Source organism: Cyrtonyx montezumae, unplaced genomic scaffold (genome assembly GCF_038088225.1).
Source record: "Cyrtonyx montezumae isolate F1298 unplaced genomic scaffold, pur_monq_1.0 scaffold_8, whole genome shotgun sequence".
In the NCBI taxonomy this organism is placed as follows: domain Eukaryota; kingdom Metazoa; phylum Chordata; class Aves; order Galliformes; family Odontophoridae; genus Cyrtonyx; species Cyrtonyx montezumae.
The window spans coordinates 93,503,992-93,521,138 of record NW_027072089.1 but is presented as its reverse complement, the minus strand read 5'-3'; the positions used below and the strand labels follow the sequence as shown (position 1 = coordinate 93,521,138).

The 17,147-nt window shown below is 39.2% G+C and overlaps 1 protein-coding gene across 4 annotated transcripts in view; it reads left to right on the top strand.

Annotated features, from left to right (window-relative positions):
- Nucleotides 1-17,147, top strand: part of HECW1 (HECT, C2 and WW domain containing E3 ubiquitin protein ligase 1) — a 266,177-nt gene that overhangs the window by 68,204 nt on the left and 180,826 nt on the right. For all 4 annotated transcript variants that reach the window (XM_065752992.1, XM_065752994.1, XM_065752991.1 and 1 more), the window contains exon 2: nucleotides 14,636-14,960. In XM_065752992.1, the coding sequence (XP_065609064.1) occupies nucleotides 14,636-14,960 (325 nt within the window). The remainder of the gene's footprint in view (nucleotides 1-14,635; nucleotides 14,961-17,147) is intronic.

Below are 17,147 nucleotides of genomic sequence, written 5' to 3'. Positions count from 1 at the left end.
TATTATAAAAAAGCAGATGTAGGTGAAGCCATACCTGAATGCTGTTTTCATGCCGTAAGCCTTCCCATAGAGCAAAAGTAATGCATTTTGCAACTGCTTAATTTTATGCTTTAAAAACATACACAGTATTTCTAATGATATCTTCTCATAACTTTGTCTGATTGGCAGAAGAGATAGCAGATCCATTAAAATCTAAACATTTAGCGGATTTAGCTACCTGCATGTGTAGCACTAGGCTTTCTCCCAGGCCCTCAGCCTCAGGGAGGTAGGGTAGCAGGCGGAGACAGCAGCTGGGCAAAACTGCAGGAGGATGAGAGGTGGGTGGGGAGCTCAAGCTCTTGCTCTCATAATGTCTTTAATTAGAGTAGCATAAATATTGGCTAGGATGAGAGTTGTGTCTTGATGGAAATATTAAGAAATAAATTAATTTCTGGCACAATTCCCTCTTCCTGTTTATGTCAGATCCTATTTCCAGCACTAGTTTAATTGAAGGAAGGGTTCTCTCTTATTTGCTTATTATCTGCCAGTCTTGCAAGGGGAGATGAGGGGCACCAGCAGACAGCAAGACATGCATTAAAAAACAGCACAACCAGACACCACTAGCATTTGACTGTTTAGAATGGGAGTACTTGCAGTGAAATTTGGTGATAAGTTTTCCTTTCTTTCCATTATACCAGTCAGCAGGAGGGCTGTGAAGATGAAGGGCTTCCTAACCTCATGTACTGAGAAACAGAAAAGTGTACTAAACGGCTTAGTGGGTCAGGATCTGATGCAAAGTCTGAAACATTCAGGGAATATTTCAGTGCAAAATAACTAAAATATTTGGTGTGGATCCATGCCCATGTGCATGAGTTGCTGTCTGTACCAAAGAACAGTACCCTGACAACATCAGAAATGAACCATGCACTGTGTCTCTGAAGTTGTGATGCTGCCTTAAAATCTTGTATGAAATCATCTGTTGTCAGCTGGAAGCTCATGGACCTTCTAAAAATCTGAAATAAAAGGCTTCATAATTGTGGGTTGGTTTTGTTTTCATATTTATGTATTTATTTGTAAAAGGTAAATATGCTGTTAATTTGCACTCAGAATTTCCAAAGTAGACACCTACATTGGATCCATAGTATTTTGCAGCTCTGCCTTGTGTGACATATCCCAGGGTTATTTTTTTGGTGTGTGCAAGTATTTTCATTGTGAATTTAAGTTTCTTCTCAATATATGGTCCATCTCTTCAAAGCCAACAGATAAACTGTCTGAAAAATTCCATTAGCTTGTGAGATTCTGTGTGATAGAACTAATTAAAATCAGTGAATGTTTGTTTAATTTTAAACAATTTACAGCATTTTGAAAAGCATTATTCTACAATACACAGAGAAAGCTTTGTCAAATACATAATCTCTGACTCTTACGTGATTATGTTCTACAACTGAATTGGGATTTAAAAAATAAAAATGTATATGAGTTTGTTTTTTTTTTACCTTGTAATGTGAGTTCATTTTTCATGACACTAAGTTTTCATTTCTATGAATTTCTTTACTTCTTAAAGAAAAATTGCAAGCTCGATTCCCCCTTTATCACTGAATAAAAAATCACAACAGATTTACTAGGAAGCTGGAAATTGATCATACATATGCGCTTTATTTCATTTGTAATTAAAGTTTCCCACCTGCGTGAGAATAATCATTGAACTCTGTATGTGAAAAACTAATTAGGAAGAATGGAGCTGGAAAGGATGTAGCACAGTGTTAAATTTTAGGTCAAATCCTGCTCCTACAAAGTCACTTTGATTTGGCTTCTGTTGCATTTTTATAACAGCTTGTAACCAACCCCAGCACCTATTTCTGCAGACATGCACACTTGAGTAAATTCCCTTGTGTGAGTAATCAGTTAAACTTGTGAGCCTGACTACAATTTGTATAGCCTAGTTTCCCAGGCTGACAAGGCTCCTATGATTGCACTCCCTGTCTGTCTGTCACTCCCATAACTAATTACTTCTGAAGCTGTTGGCTAATTTCAAGCAGCAGAGAGAGGAGTAGCAGTCTGAGATAACTGAGATTCTTCAAGGTCTGAGTGGATGGAGAGACACAGTAGAACCATGTAGGGCAGGGCAAGGCAGGCAGAGAGCCCTCCTACTACCAGCTTCTACTGCTGGGGTTATCTGGATCTTTCTTGAGGTGTTGTGGGATTTTTTTATTTTTTATTTTTGCAGGGAAATGGACAGGATACGAGATTTTGGTAGAGATCTGGTGGTGAAGATAACAGTGCTGCAGGAAAATAGCTTCATTAATTCCTCTGTTGATTTGTTCTTGTTTCTATGAATGCTCTCCAAATGACACCTGAATGTCTTCAATACAAATAATCTGCTTCTAGTTAGAGGTTAGAAAAACACAGTAGTGAACTACTTATCACTAATACTGAAGAACTCCTACTGGAGACTTTAGTATGAGGTCTATTAGCTCATGTATTACAAGTGATAAACTTCTCAAATTAGTATATTTTCTGTTCACGGGTCTTCAACAAAATGAATTTTTGTAGTGTTTGAGAACTGCTTACCTGATCAAAAGCCAAATTTTAACCTCTCTGACATTCCAGTTTTACTAAGTCTAGGTTGAATGTCATCTTCTATGAATTGTCGGACAACAAGAACCACTATTAATTTTAAAGGATGAGCCACCCACCAAACAGTTCTCAATTGATTTGTGCACAAAATTGGACACGACAATTTTCAGGGTCTGGTCAGACTGGAACCAGGTCCTAGAACAAGAAATTCAGTGAGATGTAATTGTTAGTGTGACTGCTATGATGGGCCGTATGATTGTCAGTCTTTCTTTCAGAACTTGGGTTTATGACTGGTAGAGCTGAATAGTTTTCCAGTTTGCCTAAATCCACAGGTTTTTATGAATGCTGTTTAAAATCTACCCTTTCATTGCATTGCAATGGAAGCTAATCCTCCATGGATTTAGAACACTTCATTGACAGAGAAGTTGTTACTAGAAAAGTAAATTAATTTTATTTTTTTCACTTTTATAAGTGCAGTCTTACAAACTATACTTCTGCTAGGAACCAAAAAAGCTGTTAGCTCTAACTGCAGAGCTCAATGAAGTGAAATGAAGCTATGACTTGAACCTTCTTCAGGAACAGTCATGTATTTTTGTCTGTGAGTAAAATAGGACTTTTGTGGTCTCTCTCACCAATGTTGTTCTTATCTGAAAACTCTCCTGAGATCTTAAGGACATAGGACCACAAAAATTTGTATTAGAGTAAAATGAAAAAGGAAATTAGAACCTACCATGATAATTTGAACAGACATATGACCATAAACAAGATTTTGTGATACAGTATATTAATATCTAATTACTGTGTTAGAGGTGTACCAGCAGCATATTAAGGGTGGCTGAAGTTCAGAACTCGACCTTGTGACAACCCTTGCACTTCCTCATAGTGCATGTCCAGTTTCTCTTCGTGATGGCAGTGGCTGGCATGTAGTTTGGGGCTGTCTTTTTTAGAGGGCAGCAGGGTCCCCAAACACAGCTGCTATTCCCTCATATAAGATATTTTTTGAGCCCTTTTTGAAGACCTCACATTTTCTCTTTGTAAAATTTGAATCTTATTCTCAGGCTAGACTGTAATACCAGAATGACTTGCTTCCTCTTGGGATTGTTTGCCCCATTTCTTTTCTTTCTCAGGAATACAATTATAAGAACAATTTATTATGATTTATACAATCAAAACATAAGCAACCTTTAATTGAGATGAAGCATTAAGTAGGTATCTGGGTTGGAAATTTAATATCTAGACTAGTTCCACCTGTCCTGAAGCAAAGGAATCTCACCCTTTAAACTTTGCTTTGTGGTTTGTCAGTAATATTAAAAGTTCTCAGTGGAATCAGGATTATTTTTAGGAACAAAATACTGGATCTGAGGAATTACTAGGCATACATATATTTTCCTTTAGAGTTTTTCAGTGCAAAATTAGAAGTACTGATCAGCTCAAAACATCTCTTAGGACAGATTTTTGTTTTTTAAAAAACCTGTAATATCAAGTAACTTATGTAGAACAGGCTCCCTGGGGTCATGGCTCCAAGCCTGCCAGAACTTGAGAAGCACTTGGACAGCACTTTCAGACAAAGGATTTGATTCTGTGATTTGTGTCCTAAAAGGCAATTTATTGATTTGTGTGCTTGGTGCATTTTCCAGCAAACTAGGTGATGGCATGGTTGGTAACATTTGAAGTGCTTTAGTTAAAATGTGAAGATAACGCAGTTGTGGAGCTGCCCTTAAAGTTGTGAAACTGTTTGCTGCAGCTGTTGAGAACTATGTGGATGTTGCTTTGTTTTGCAAAGTCGCCTTGTTCCACACTGACATCAGAGAGAGTTTTGCCTTTAATTTCATTGGATGCAACATCAAGCACACTCAGCAATGGCATTTCTTCATTTGTCCGGAGATAGCATAACATGAGATCTCTGTGGACAATTAATTTCCATTGAAAGGTGGAAGACAGAGCTGAGGGCATGCCAAGCAAGCTGATGCCTGGTTTGTTGTTGTCTGTGGATCAAAGAAGTGGTTGATGTAGGCATTAATACCCAGCAGCCTGCTCAGACCTACCTGCCTCCACCCTGCCTCTCAGCCTTAGGAGATTAAGAAGCTGGCACTTCAAATCATTTTCCTCTTAAAAAGAAATGAATATGGAGGTTAGAAGCATAACAGAGTGTAGATGCAATGAATGAACTGAGATTTAAAACACTTTCTTTGCTCTGGAGTGGAGAGTCTACAACCATGGTCACCTGTAAAGAACCAGGAATGAAGAGAGTTGCTTGTCATCCCTCCTGGTTATTGTATTCATTGTCCCCACATGGAAACCAGTGCCTGTCTTATGGCTGTACAGCACCTAGTGCCTTATTCACTGTCCCTTCCTGTCTAGGAGTGAGAAAAAGATGGTCATATTACCAAGTGAGGAAGAGATGTTTTGAGAATTACAAGAGAAGAAAGGGAAGAATACAAGAAAGACACACAGTCATTTATGGACATGGCAGAGGAGGGGGGGGACACCTTGCTGGCAGCCTAGAGTCAAGGGAGAGAGGACGGGAAGCCCTTCACCCTTTTTACAGGGAATGATGCTCATGATGTGTGTGGGGATTTTGCAACTAATGGCAGCGATGGATACCTTGGGACATGTGAATGGATCCGTTCCTTTGTGTTGTGCAGAGTGGGCAGAGAGAGAAGTGTCACTGGTAGAAATAGTACATGCTTAGGTACAAGCTTTGCAGGATAAATCCTTCTTCAGTATGCACCTTCACAAACCTTTGGTGTGCAAAGATTCATGCTTGTGTCTGAAGGGGGGATAATCAATATTACAAACATACAGTATCTGGGCTTAGTTGGTTTTTGTTGCGTTTTTGTGTGTGTGAGAATTTTACAAACAATACGTTGTGCCTAAGATTGATATAATACATTTGACTTGCTTCTTTTTTCCTTCTCTCTGATAGCAGTATGCAGTACAGAAGTAAAACAAGCTTTATTTTTTAGTAAACACTTAAACACTTGGGGTGAAAGGTATACTATAGCCCTGATGTCAGGGAATGTTGGGGTTTTTAAAACTCTCACACCATAAGAAATTAAGGCTTTTTCAGCAAAAAGTTTTCAGAAGAGTCTTTGGACTCGAGTTGGGAAATGTGGGGCCACTTCTAAGCAGAGAGATGACTGTAGCTGACATTTCTGGGAAATATGGTATGTTACTGGATATCCTTCCACAGCTCACATTTACTCTGCATCATTTCCTTCATATTCTCCTAAATTTTGCAACATTTCTTCATGGCTTTTCCTGTAAACCTCAGCTATATTTACTGATATTAAATTTTTGAGGAGATCTATACAAGCAGCATTTGTGAAATCCTGAGAATTTTTTTTTTTTAATTAGGTCGTTTTTTTCTTTCCCCAAAAGTACCATATACATTGCAGTAATTTTATACTGTTGCCTAGAAAGCCTAAGTATTCTTAAGTAATCAGATAGTAGAGCTTGCTTTTAATGTGCCTTATGATGTGTTTCTATTTCACCTGCCTATATGTAATTAGAAGACACACTCAGGAATGCTTTCCCAGTTATGTCTTTCTTTATGAAGTCTTAGAGCTCAAAATGTTTATGCATGGATCTTACTCCGTCCCATCTGACTTAATGTGGGATCCCACCAGTCACAGGCTATCTGAACAGGTGAAGAGAGGCGGAGCTGAATAATCCTAGGGAAAACCTTATCTGGTCTCAGTCTTTTCTAGGAGGAGACCTGTCTCTTGCCTCTGCCTATGTGGAAAGTCTTGGGAACTGGCATCCCTAAATTAGTGACTTAGGTGCTTAGTGGGAATTGGGTGAATCTGGGGCACTGTGAGTGCCATTAATGACAGTGGTATTTTGAGCGGGGTATGTACTGGAAGAGATGCAGCCACTGGTTACGAAAGCCCTTCAGGTAAGTGGTTGTTATTGTATTGTGTGGAACTGAAGCAGTGTGGTTAGGGCTTCTCGGCACTCTCAGTACGAATACCAGTTGCTCATTTCATAGAAAACCAGCAATTTCAGCCTGCAGAGAGTGTCATCTCCCTCTTTCCTCTTGAACTCCTTTAGAGTATACAGAGTTCCTTGGAGACCAGAGAAATCCAGCTAGATCTGATGGGTAGAGTAATTGGACAAAAAGAATAATCAGCTGTTATGAGGCACACAGAGTTTTTTGGACAACTCTGCTGAGGCTGTGCTTCTTTACTTCAAATAGCAGATCAAACAAACTACTTGGTACTGAATGATAATCGTGTGTTTTTTACTTGAAGTGATTACTGTTTACAAATATTCTCCTTGTGTTTGAAAAGATGAGAAGCAGTGATATTTTGTCTTTGGCATTGCAGTCACTAGGGCTGTGACTGTGAAGCTGGAGTTGATGGACATGGGGATAGCTGTTAGGCAGGGGCTGCATTCCTCTACCAGGTGAGTGCTTCATCTCTCTCTCTTTGAAGAGAGACAGTCCCTGTGCTGCATCTGTCTTACCCGTTAGCAGTGTAGTGGCACTTCCCTGCCTGCTGCTGGTATTTAAAACCAAGACAGAATACAGATTTCCTGTTCTGTGTGTCATAAAGCAACAACAAAAGGTAGCACTGTGGACTTCAGAGTATTTGATAATAGCACATGAGCAGATTCTAATGTTCCTTCTTTAATCTTGTAGTGTGAAAGGAACAGTGAAGCTGTGCAGTGTTAATCACAGTTTAAAATGTTACCATATTGACCCTTGTACTATTTCCTTGCAGTTATCTTCTTGAGTTTCTATATTGAGGACATACTGTACGTCTAGCTGTTGCTTCATACCCAAATGTCTTTTACAAATGTTGGGAATATTTCAGATCCTTTTTTCTCTAATGCATAAGTCTGGTGGCTGCTTCTCATTCCTTGCTGTGCCAATTTTCAAAAATGATACTGTTTTCATGCTAACAATTTGAGAGAAATTAATAAATTAATTTTCTTCTTCACTGCATTCTGTTGCAGAAACTTTCCAGTGCTATCTGTAGTGAACTGTGACTGGTTTATCACTGTGTCTGTACAAACTTGTTGAATGCAGTTGTTAATTGCTCCCAGCGTGACAGAAGTAGTTTACAATGTAGAAGCTTAGAGTGGTCTGGTAAAAAAAAAAAAAAGCCCAAAGCAGTAAAATGCCATTTTCACACAGAAGATTGGTTGGTTATACAATGCAAATCTTAATTCTTAGAATCAGTTAATTGGAAATGTGGTATGTGTTCTTTTTAGCATGCTCTCCTGAGTTCACTGAGCAGCACTCTTTTCTTACTTCTTCCAGACAGAGAAGAGAAAAAGCATTTTTAACTTTTTTCCTTTTCCTGAACTCCAATTTTCTGCCTTAATTTATATTGCCCTATAGTTCCACTTCCATCTACTTGTGCCCAGGAGATTGCTTAAGTGCTCTCAGAAAATGTGGACTGCTCTTAATTGTTGAGCGTAGTTACTGGATGTATTCTGTAGATGCTAAGAGTACCTCTGACTCTGTGCTTCCAGATCTTGCTGCAGTGACTAATGTGCCTGCATGGAGAATCAATCCCACACACTAGCACTGAACCTTGCCAGTCTGACCTCGGGGCCAGCTCTTTCATTTTGATTCAGATTTTCACAATGATTTGCACATCACTGAAGCAGAGTTAAATGGAAGAGGGTGCATTAACATAGCAGTAAAGCTAGACTGGAAATGCAGAAAGGTCAGGAAATGGAAAAATGAACTACCTATTAATGCCCATTTGACCCACTGCAGATGTATAATGGCTTTGATTTCCGATTAGTGTTTATTATAGACATAAATATATATACAATGTGCCATAGATGTGCAATATTAAGACAAATGTTCTTTGATGTTATTACAGCATGCAACCCTTTGTAACATTTGCAACCTCCTTCATTTCAGTCTTCCCAAGAACAGCGAATTCATCTGTACACTCTGTAATACCTTGCAGGATAAAGGTTTTTTTCATTAGATTTGTGGGAGCCTGTAACACTGTCATGCTATTAAATGATTCCTTTGGAGCTCAGAGAAATCATTCCTGTGCCTCTCAAGTAAAGGGTCTGATCCTGTACAGTTCTCGGGGCTGTCCAAATCCTTTTGTTTCACAGTAGTATCCAATCTCAGGGTTGATTGTACTGTGTCCTCAGTGATGGGAAATGTCAGTGTTCTTCATAAGGAGGGATTCATTCTCAATGTTTTTGCTTTCACACAGCCTTTTTCCTCTTCCACCCAACAGAGCTGGGTTTCTCATTTTGTAGAAGTTGCCTGTAAAAAAGCTTTCTATGCAGAATGCCCTTTTGGTAGGCTCAGCTTGATGTTAAAGATAAAAGCCTTATAGGCAGTGCTTTTTTGCTGCTTGACTTTGTGGCCTGGTCTTGAAGTGTTGCTCTGTGTTCACACCTGGGCCATGACTTGAGTTTTAAATTTGTTTTTAAAATTGACCACCCAATTGAATCTTTAATAGAGACTGATATTACCTTATATTTCTGTGCAATATCCTCCTTGATAGAAGTGATCTTAATTTACTGTAAGAGTTCTGCTGTCATAATTTCTGTCTTTTACCAGCCTGCTCTAATTTTTGTGTCTTGACTCCTCTGTCTGTCGTACACAACACAAAGCCTTTTACTTGTCATTTGCAAAGCAGATCAGAAGAATCTTCATCTCCAGAGGAGAAACGAAGAAATGGGCAACCGCATGTCCAGTTTGCTCATGATGTCAGACTTGGCTACAGTCTTGTTAAACTTTCTGTCTGGCGAATGTGCTGTGTCTCAGGCTTCCCATCATACGGAGTTACCTCACTATCTTTCTCAGTACTTGCCCATGGAATCCTGGTTTCAGTGTTGCTTGCAGACATCTGAATGTCTTCATACCCCTTAGTTAGAGCCCTTTGTCGTGCTGACTAATAGAGTCTTCTTGTAGTTTCCCCTTCTGCTGTTACTCCAGTGGCCAGCTGTATTTCAATCATATCAGACAATATCTTTTTTATGGGCATTAAAAGACTATCATACCACCATCCTGAACCTGCAGAGATACAGCTGCTCTGTCAAAGCATTTGTAGCAAGTAACTAGTTATCAGACTGAGTATCTGAAAGACGGTTCTGAAATTTCTGAAAAGCAAATAGAGGTGGCTCCTTGCAGAACCTATCTCAGTATTGCTAAGGCATTGTGTACCCTTCTGACATAATAATCCCAAATAATATCCTCATCTCCTCAGGCAGGAGGCACTCTAGCTCTCCAGTGGAAGCTGCTGTATGGCACCTCTGAATCCTTTGGAGAAATTTGCTGTAAAGATTATTATGAGATTCGGGAGAGGGAGTTGGTACTGTTTTCTGGGGCAGTGAAGGAAAGGCAGCGCTTGCAACAGTCCTGCTGCACAGTGCCAAACAGCAGTGGACCACAGGGAGCTATGAGTATGAAAGTGAGGGAACGTGGAAGTAAAATTTGTGAAACGTTTTTTTCAGTGTTTACTGATTAATTTTTCTATTCATGCATTTTTTGAGATCAGTTTTCTTTACAGATCTTGTCTATCATTTCCTTTGCATGCACCTTTCTTCTTTCCCTTGCTGGAGTTGCATTTCTACAAAAGAACAATACCCTAAAATTTGGTTTTATCTGACGTTTGTCAGATGGAGCAAGTAATGTAAATAAGAGACAGGTTCTGCCTACAGATAATACTCCAAAAATCTCATTATCAGTAGGACTTTACAGAGCTAATTTTATTCGACACATGGATATTTTTGGCTAAATTCTTGTTGCTGTGCTGCCTGTACACAAAAGGACTCTTTCTGATATGAAAAAGGCATTTAATTAGTGGATTAATTTAAGGAAACTCTAATTTACACTAGCATAGCTGATAGCAGTGGAGAACCTGTGTGTTGTCCAACAGTGATTATATTAATTATGTGCCTTGAATGGATATTAATTTAAAAAATCTCTGTAACCCAGTTTTTCATAATCTTAGTTGTGATGGTGAACAGAATTAAGTTCAGCTGGTGACTGCTCACGAGTACTGCTGTCCAGCAGTCAGTACTGTGGCCTGTCCTGTTGAATATCTTTATTGGTGACCTGGACTAGGGGATTGAGTTCACTCTCAATAAACTGTTAGATGACACTAAAATAGGAGGAAGTAATCACCTGTTTGGGGGTAGGAGGGCCCTTCAGAGGGATCTGGACAAGCTGGATCTCTGGCCTGAGGCCAGTGGGATTAAGTTCAACAGGACTAAATGTCAGGTCCTTGCACTTGGTCACAGCAACCAGTGTTGTGCCAGCAGCGAGGAACACAGAGGTGATTGTCATCCTGTACTCTGCTCTGCTGAGGCTGCATCTTGAGTAGTGTGTTCAGCTGCGGGTCCTGCACTACAAGAAAGACACTGAGGCCCCAGAATGTGTCCAAAGAAGGGCAACAAAGCTGATGAAGGGTCTGGAGCACAAGTCTTATTCAGCGGAATGGCTGAGGGAACTGGGATTGTTCAGTCTGGAGAAGGGGACACCTTATCACTCTCTTAAACTACCTGAAGGGAGGTTGTAGTGAGATGGGGGTCAGCCTCTTCTCCTGTGTAACTAGTGATAGGACTAGAGGCAATGGCCTCAAGTGGCACCAAGGGAGGTTCACATCTGACATTATGAAATTTTTTTTCTCTGAAAGAGTGATCAGGCACTGGAACAGTCTGCTCGGGTGAGATGGCTGAGTCACTGACCGGTGTTCAAGAGACCTTCAGATGTTGTGAGAGGGGCACTTTTGATGTTGATGTGTTTAGTGGGGAAATACTGGTGACAGGTGGACAATTGGACTAGATGATCTTAGAGGTCTTTTCTAGCCTTGGTGATTTGTGATGTTATTATGTATGTCCAAATGAGAGATGTCAAAGGAAAGACCTTTATATCTTTTACTTTGGGTGCTGAACACAAAAATAACTGAACACTGTTGATAGAACTGAAACTTTATTCCTGTCACTTTGTGCTTTCTGTCTTAGGTGAGCTCAGACATAGGAAACAGACAAGCAGAGCAGTAGTTTGGTCACCAAGGTAATACTGAGACCCTCATCTTAAGGCAAGTCCATAGTGGGCATATCATAGGCACAATATATCTAAATGTGATAATACGAGCACTTTTAAGACAAAATCTGAAAAACTGTTCTATTGTGCTGTTGGATCACGGTTTGACCATTCACTATTCTCACTTTATAATTTACACTGTACACTGTATAATAAAAATGAGTCTATAGCTAAGTGTGTGTGATATGCTTAATGTTAGACACACCACTAAGGGATAAAGGGCATAAATACAAATTTCAACCCCCTGAAAAATAGTAGGCTTTTTTTTTTTTTTTTTTTTCATGCCAGGTTTATATGATGGATCATATTGCTTCTGCAAGGAATAAAGAGGATCTTTCTTTAATTTTTTAAAGGCTTTTTTCTATGGTTGGTATTCAGACACCAGGGCTTTGGGGATGCTTGCACATTTTGCAGACGCAGATGCTGTTAGAGTTGCCTGGAAAAGCTGCAGAACTGGTAATCACATGTGGAATTTGTCCTGATATTTGTTCTGTTTACTCATACTCACAAAGCAGTGCATGTATGGCATTATTTATGATATATGCATGACATCTAGACCAGATAATTATGTGTCACTATATTGTCCTAATTATGTGACTTTTTTTTTTTTTCAGTTTGGGGATTTTCTTTCTTCTAGATAATTTGTATTGAATCAATGTTGGAAATAAGGGAGACTCAGGTTTCTGGAGACCATAGCCTTGTGGGTTGTTTTCAGGTTTCTCTACTCATACCACTCATACAATAAAATATATACAATAAAAGTATACAATAAAATCCATTCTTACAGAATTAGAACATATTGATGAATATACCATTTTCATTAAATGGATTTAATTCATGGTGAAGCTGAAATAACTAGATGTTTGTTAATTATTATTTAATTTAAAGATATGCAGTTAATTAATACTGTGCACCATTAACATTCAAAAATGGAAAAATGGACACCAGAAATAATGTGTCTGCCTTGGAAATAGGTAGTGCTCTGTGAGCAAAGGAAATCATATTAGTGATACAGACCAATCCATAAGACAGGGCTTGAAGTTTTTCCTGTTGCTATCTCGCTGTTATAAAATCAGCGATTATTGTCTCAACTGCTGTTGTGACAGCACATGCATTCTTCACAATGTGACAGAAAATTGCATGAATTTAAATTACTGTTGAGAGCCCAGTATTTGTTCATACACAACTTCTACTGCTTCTAGGGCTTCTCAGGTTAAAATTTGTTCACAGCATGCAAGAATCATCTAGGGTTTTTTTATTTAATGTAAAGATGGTGCGTTTCCTGTTTGCAGAGCACACTGTTTTTTGTACGAGGCAAGCCATCTTTTCCATTTCAAGCATGAATAAATATAACTTAGTAAAGAAAAGAAAAGGTAGCACCAGGTGTGTAACAAATGCTATCCAGTGTAACATGGTGCACTTCATTCCCTCACAGACTTCCTTCCTAATTTTCCTGTATTTCTCATGCAGCCTTCTGCATTGTTTGCTTCAGTCTTGCCCGCATTCACACTGGCACGAAGATGTGGCATCCTTGCCTGAGCTACTTTTCCTATAAACCCAGTTTTTAGTAAGTGAGGGTTTGTGTCGTTGGATTGTGAGCATTGTAGGGCAATTTCTGCGAAGTGACAGCATATTCTGAAAAGAAAAACTTGCTGGGTAATTTTTTTTTTCCGGTTTGTACACATTTTGTGCAATGGAATTCTATGACTTAATAATAGGCCTCTTAATTATTCCTCAATAATTTGTATTATTAAATATATAGATGTATATTTTGCTTTTGGGAGCTCATTGTTCTTCTGTGCTACCATAGCTGTAGAAGATAGCAGGGTTAAATAAGTGCTTGGCTGGACAAAGGAGCTATGATTTTTCTTCCGCTTAATTTGTTTGAGTTCAAAAGGATTATTTGACTTCTGGTCATGTGAAAAAGCATTTCATAGCATACTGGAAAGTTGTCTGGTTTTGTGTCTACCGAACTTGACAGCGTGGTTGGCGACAGATGGATAATGGAAAGCTAATGAATAATGAAAAGCTGAGTGATTGAAATAGCAGAGCTGCAGGGAGATAAGAGGGAAGGCAGGGAAGGCAAGTGAAGAAACAAACAGTACAGAAGTAAGCAATAACCAGTATTTTGATCAGTATCAGGGCATGTCTTCATATCAAAAGTAACCTGTCATAATTTAAGTATTCTTCATCCACCAACTCGCAAGAACTCTTAACTCATGTACCATGACGCACTTTGTGCAAGTCACTTGGCTTGCCTCGAGGAAAGAGGGTAGGTTGGAATTTAAATAATTTTTCGACTGCTAACACAATGACTACTTTGCAGCAACCTCCTCCATTCCCATTATTTGGCTGGTACATTCCTAAATCCCTGCCAGAGAGGATGGACATTGTACTTCACAGTCTATTGAAAAAGAAAACCAAGAGGAGAATAGCATGTGAAGCCATCAGCACAACTGAAAGACACTGCAACACTTAGTTTGTATTTACACTTCAGTAAAGGCATCTTTATTTTGGTATGAGGGATTACTCCTTTTTAGGACACTAACTCCTCCAGTTTGAAGCTGGGAGGAAAAGTTCCTACTTAACTAATCTAACCCAAATAGTCAAATGAGTGACTGCGCTTTAAAAAAGATTGCTCTGCAAATGTAATAAGAATTACTGAGAAGAGGATCTGACTCCAGGAGTCAGAAGTAGAAAGCCTCCTGCTACTGAAGAGAATGACTCTAGCAGACTGATAGCCACAATGTCTGTGTCTAGATGTGTGCAGTAACTTAGAGGAAGCCAGCTGCTATTGGTTTCCTCACACTTAGCCAATTTCAGCTGGGCTTGGTGGTATATGGCTTACTTCTGCACTTGTTTTCATGGTAAGAATTAAAGAATGTAATTTGGAGTAGCAGTATCTGTTTCTTGCCGAACCCTTGTGCCTCATGTCAGTGCCAGGTGCTCCCTTCTTACTTTCTGATGTGCTACTTTCCATAAACTTTGATGCAACTGACATATTAATCATACTGTAAATACTTCCTTCTCTTTTTTTCTCTACAGAATCTGTACCAAAACAGGTTCCTGGGCCTGGCAGCCATGGCGTCTCCATCTAGGAACTCTCAAAATCGGCGCCGCTGCAAAGAGCCGCTCAGATACAGCTATAATCCTGACCAGTTCCATAACATGGACATTAGGAACAGTTCCCATGAGACAGTCACCATTCCTAGGTCTACCAGTGACACGGATCTTGTCACTTCAGATAGCCGATCTACCCTGATGGTCAGCAGCTCCTACTATTCCATTGGGCACTCACAGGACCTAGTGATATACTGGGATATAAAGGAGGAAGTGGATGCAGGAGACTGGATTGGCATGTATCTCATAGGTAAGTTGCTCTTACACCTTCCATTTGCTTTTCTTGCTACCTTTATTGGTTGTAAACATTAAAGTATTATGGGCTAATGGTTACGATGAAGTAATACAGCTCCACTGAACGTAATCTCAAAGTGGGTTTATATACTGCAAGATTTCTTTGGCTCCTGAGTTTGTTTCAGTCATGACTCTCACTTTCGCCTCAAAAGTGAGATATGACAATCCTTTCTATTGTCAGTTTCTTGAAATTTCAAGGCACTTTAGTTTTAAAGCCATTTGAATTTTGTGAAAATGCCTCCTGTACAAAGAATGCATCGTATTTTCAGGGTTTCCTCTTGCAAGTCTGTGAGTAATCTGAGACAGATGAGAGATTTTATAAGTCAAGAATAGAAATCACTGAAAAACCCCAATGATGCATTATGCTTTTTCCTGTATAGCCAAAAGATATTTTGATATGAACAATAATAATTATAGACTGAGGCAGTCTGGAGTTGTTTCCCAGAGGAGTTTTTCTTTTTTTTTTTCTTTCACACTTGGGAATCTATTCAGCTGTTGGCACATTTCTGGCATCTCCATCTGTTTAAAGTCCAGCCATACATAAGAGTAATAAGAAATGGATTTAATTCATCTAATTGTTTCAATTTGATGTAAAATAAGTATTTTGACCTAACTTGATTCCTATGGAAATAGTCAGTCCTGCTGCCTAGACTGAAGTCTGCATTAATTGTTTGCCATCTGGTAAGTCTTAAACATAGTGGATCAGTTTCAGACGCGTTCCCCTATAGATTAGACGTCTTAATGTGAACTTCTAAATGTTTGTGCTTGTGGAAATTTGAAATTTGTGTACTCCACAAACGGATATGTTGATCAAGTGCTGCCCTTACCTGTTTGGATAAGTCTGCCAAACACTAAGCAGGTGTTTTACTTCCAGTAACAATGTTGTATCTTGCCTAGACAGCAAGCTAAACAGATAAAGCATACAAGGTTGTGAGTTGGTTACTCAAATCCTTTAGTAGATGAGATCAAAAGGGTTGGCATCTTGCACGGAGGATATTGGGAACAATGATGTTGGCAGTGTATGAGATGTGCGAAGGAAATAGTTGTGAGACTGGAGCAGATCTGGTGGCATAGTGGTGGATATTGGAAAAGGAGTTCTCTGTATTGGTGGAACTAGGAGACAGGGAATGAAGATGGCCTAGGACATGGAGGGAAAGGAGTGAGGTATGAAGGAAGCCAGGCTTTAGTACTTCTTCCCCTGTGTAACCTCATAAAATAACCTGTTTTGAAAGTACGTTTCTGGAATATATGTATTTCAGGGAGAGAACAAATCAAAACAACAGAAGCAGACAATTACAAACAGATGCATTGAAAGCAGTTTGGTTTGTTGGCCTTAGCCATTACTTGTGTTTACAGTTAAGACTGCAGATGAGAAGGTGCAGCAACTCCCATTTCTAGGCACTATGACTATTCTGCAGTACTGCAGACAACTCATGAAGGATTGTACTGCTCCTGTAAAAAGAGGCAAAGAGCAACTTCTGGTGGTCTGGAGTCAACAGAAAGTCCACAGAGCTGTTGCACATTGGATGAACTCATTAAGCCAGGTTTTATAGTTCAGATGATTGTTTCAAGGGCTGAAGGTACATCCTTTTGATGAACCCCAATTTTTTGATAGGTAACCTGAATACACAGGGGGTTAACTGTAAATAAAATACTCTCCCTGATACACCTCCATAATTTAACTTATCATCCATGATGTTGCCAAAAGCGCCCTAATAAACTAGAAGTACAAGTTGTGAAATGCATCCTTGTTCCCACTGGCAGAGTGCCTGATGTTAATGGAAAGAATCAATGGCTCATTCCGATGACTGCTGCTGCCAAATGAAAAATGTTTACTGTTTTTAGTCCCCAAGAAATAAACCATTAACCCTCAGTGTCTTTGGAAGTGTTTGGTCTCCATCCTCTCAGGTTCCCAATCTAAATAATCAAGGAAGTAGAAGGTAGGAGCACCCTAATGTATTTTATTCTTTCCACTCATTTCTCTCCCTCCTTTCCAAAACCTAATGTGAGGTGGTATTTATTTTTTTGGTTACTATAAAGAACGTGGGATCCTGTGAAAATCACCTGATTTTTTTGTTACTGGTAAGGTGTGGAAAAATCTTGGAGTGTTGGAAAGTAACTGTTGTAATGACTGTAATGTATA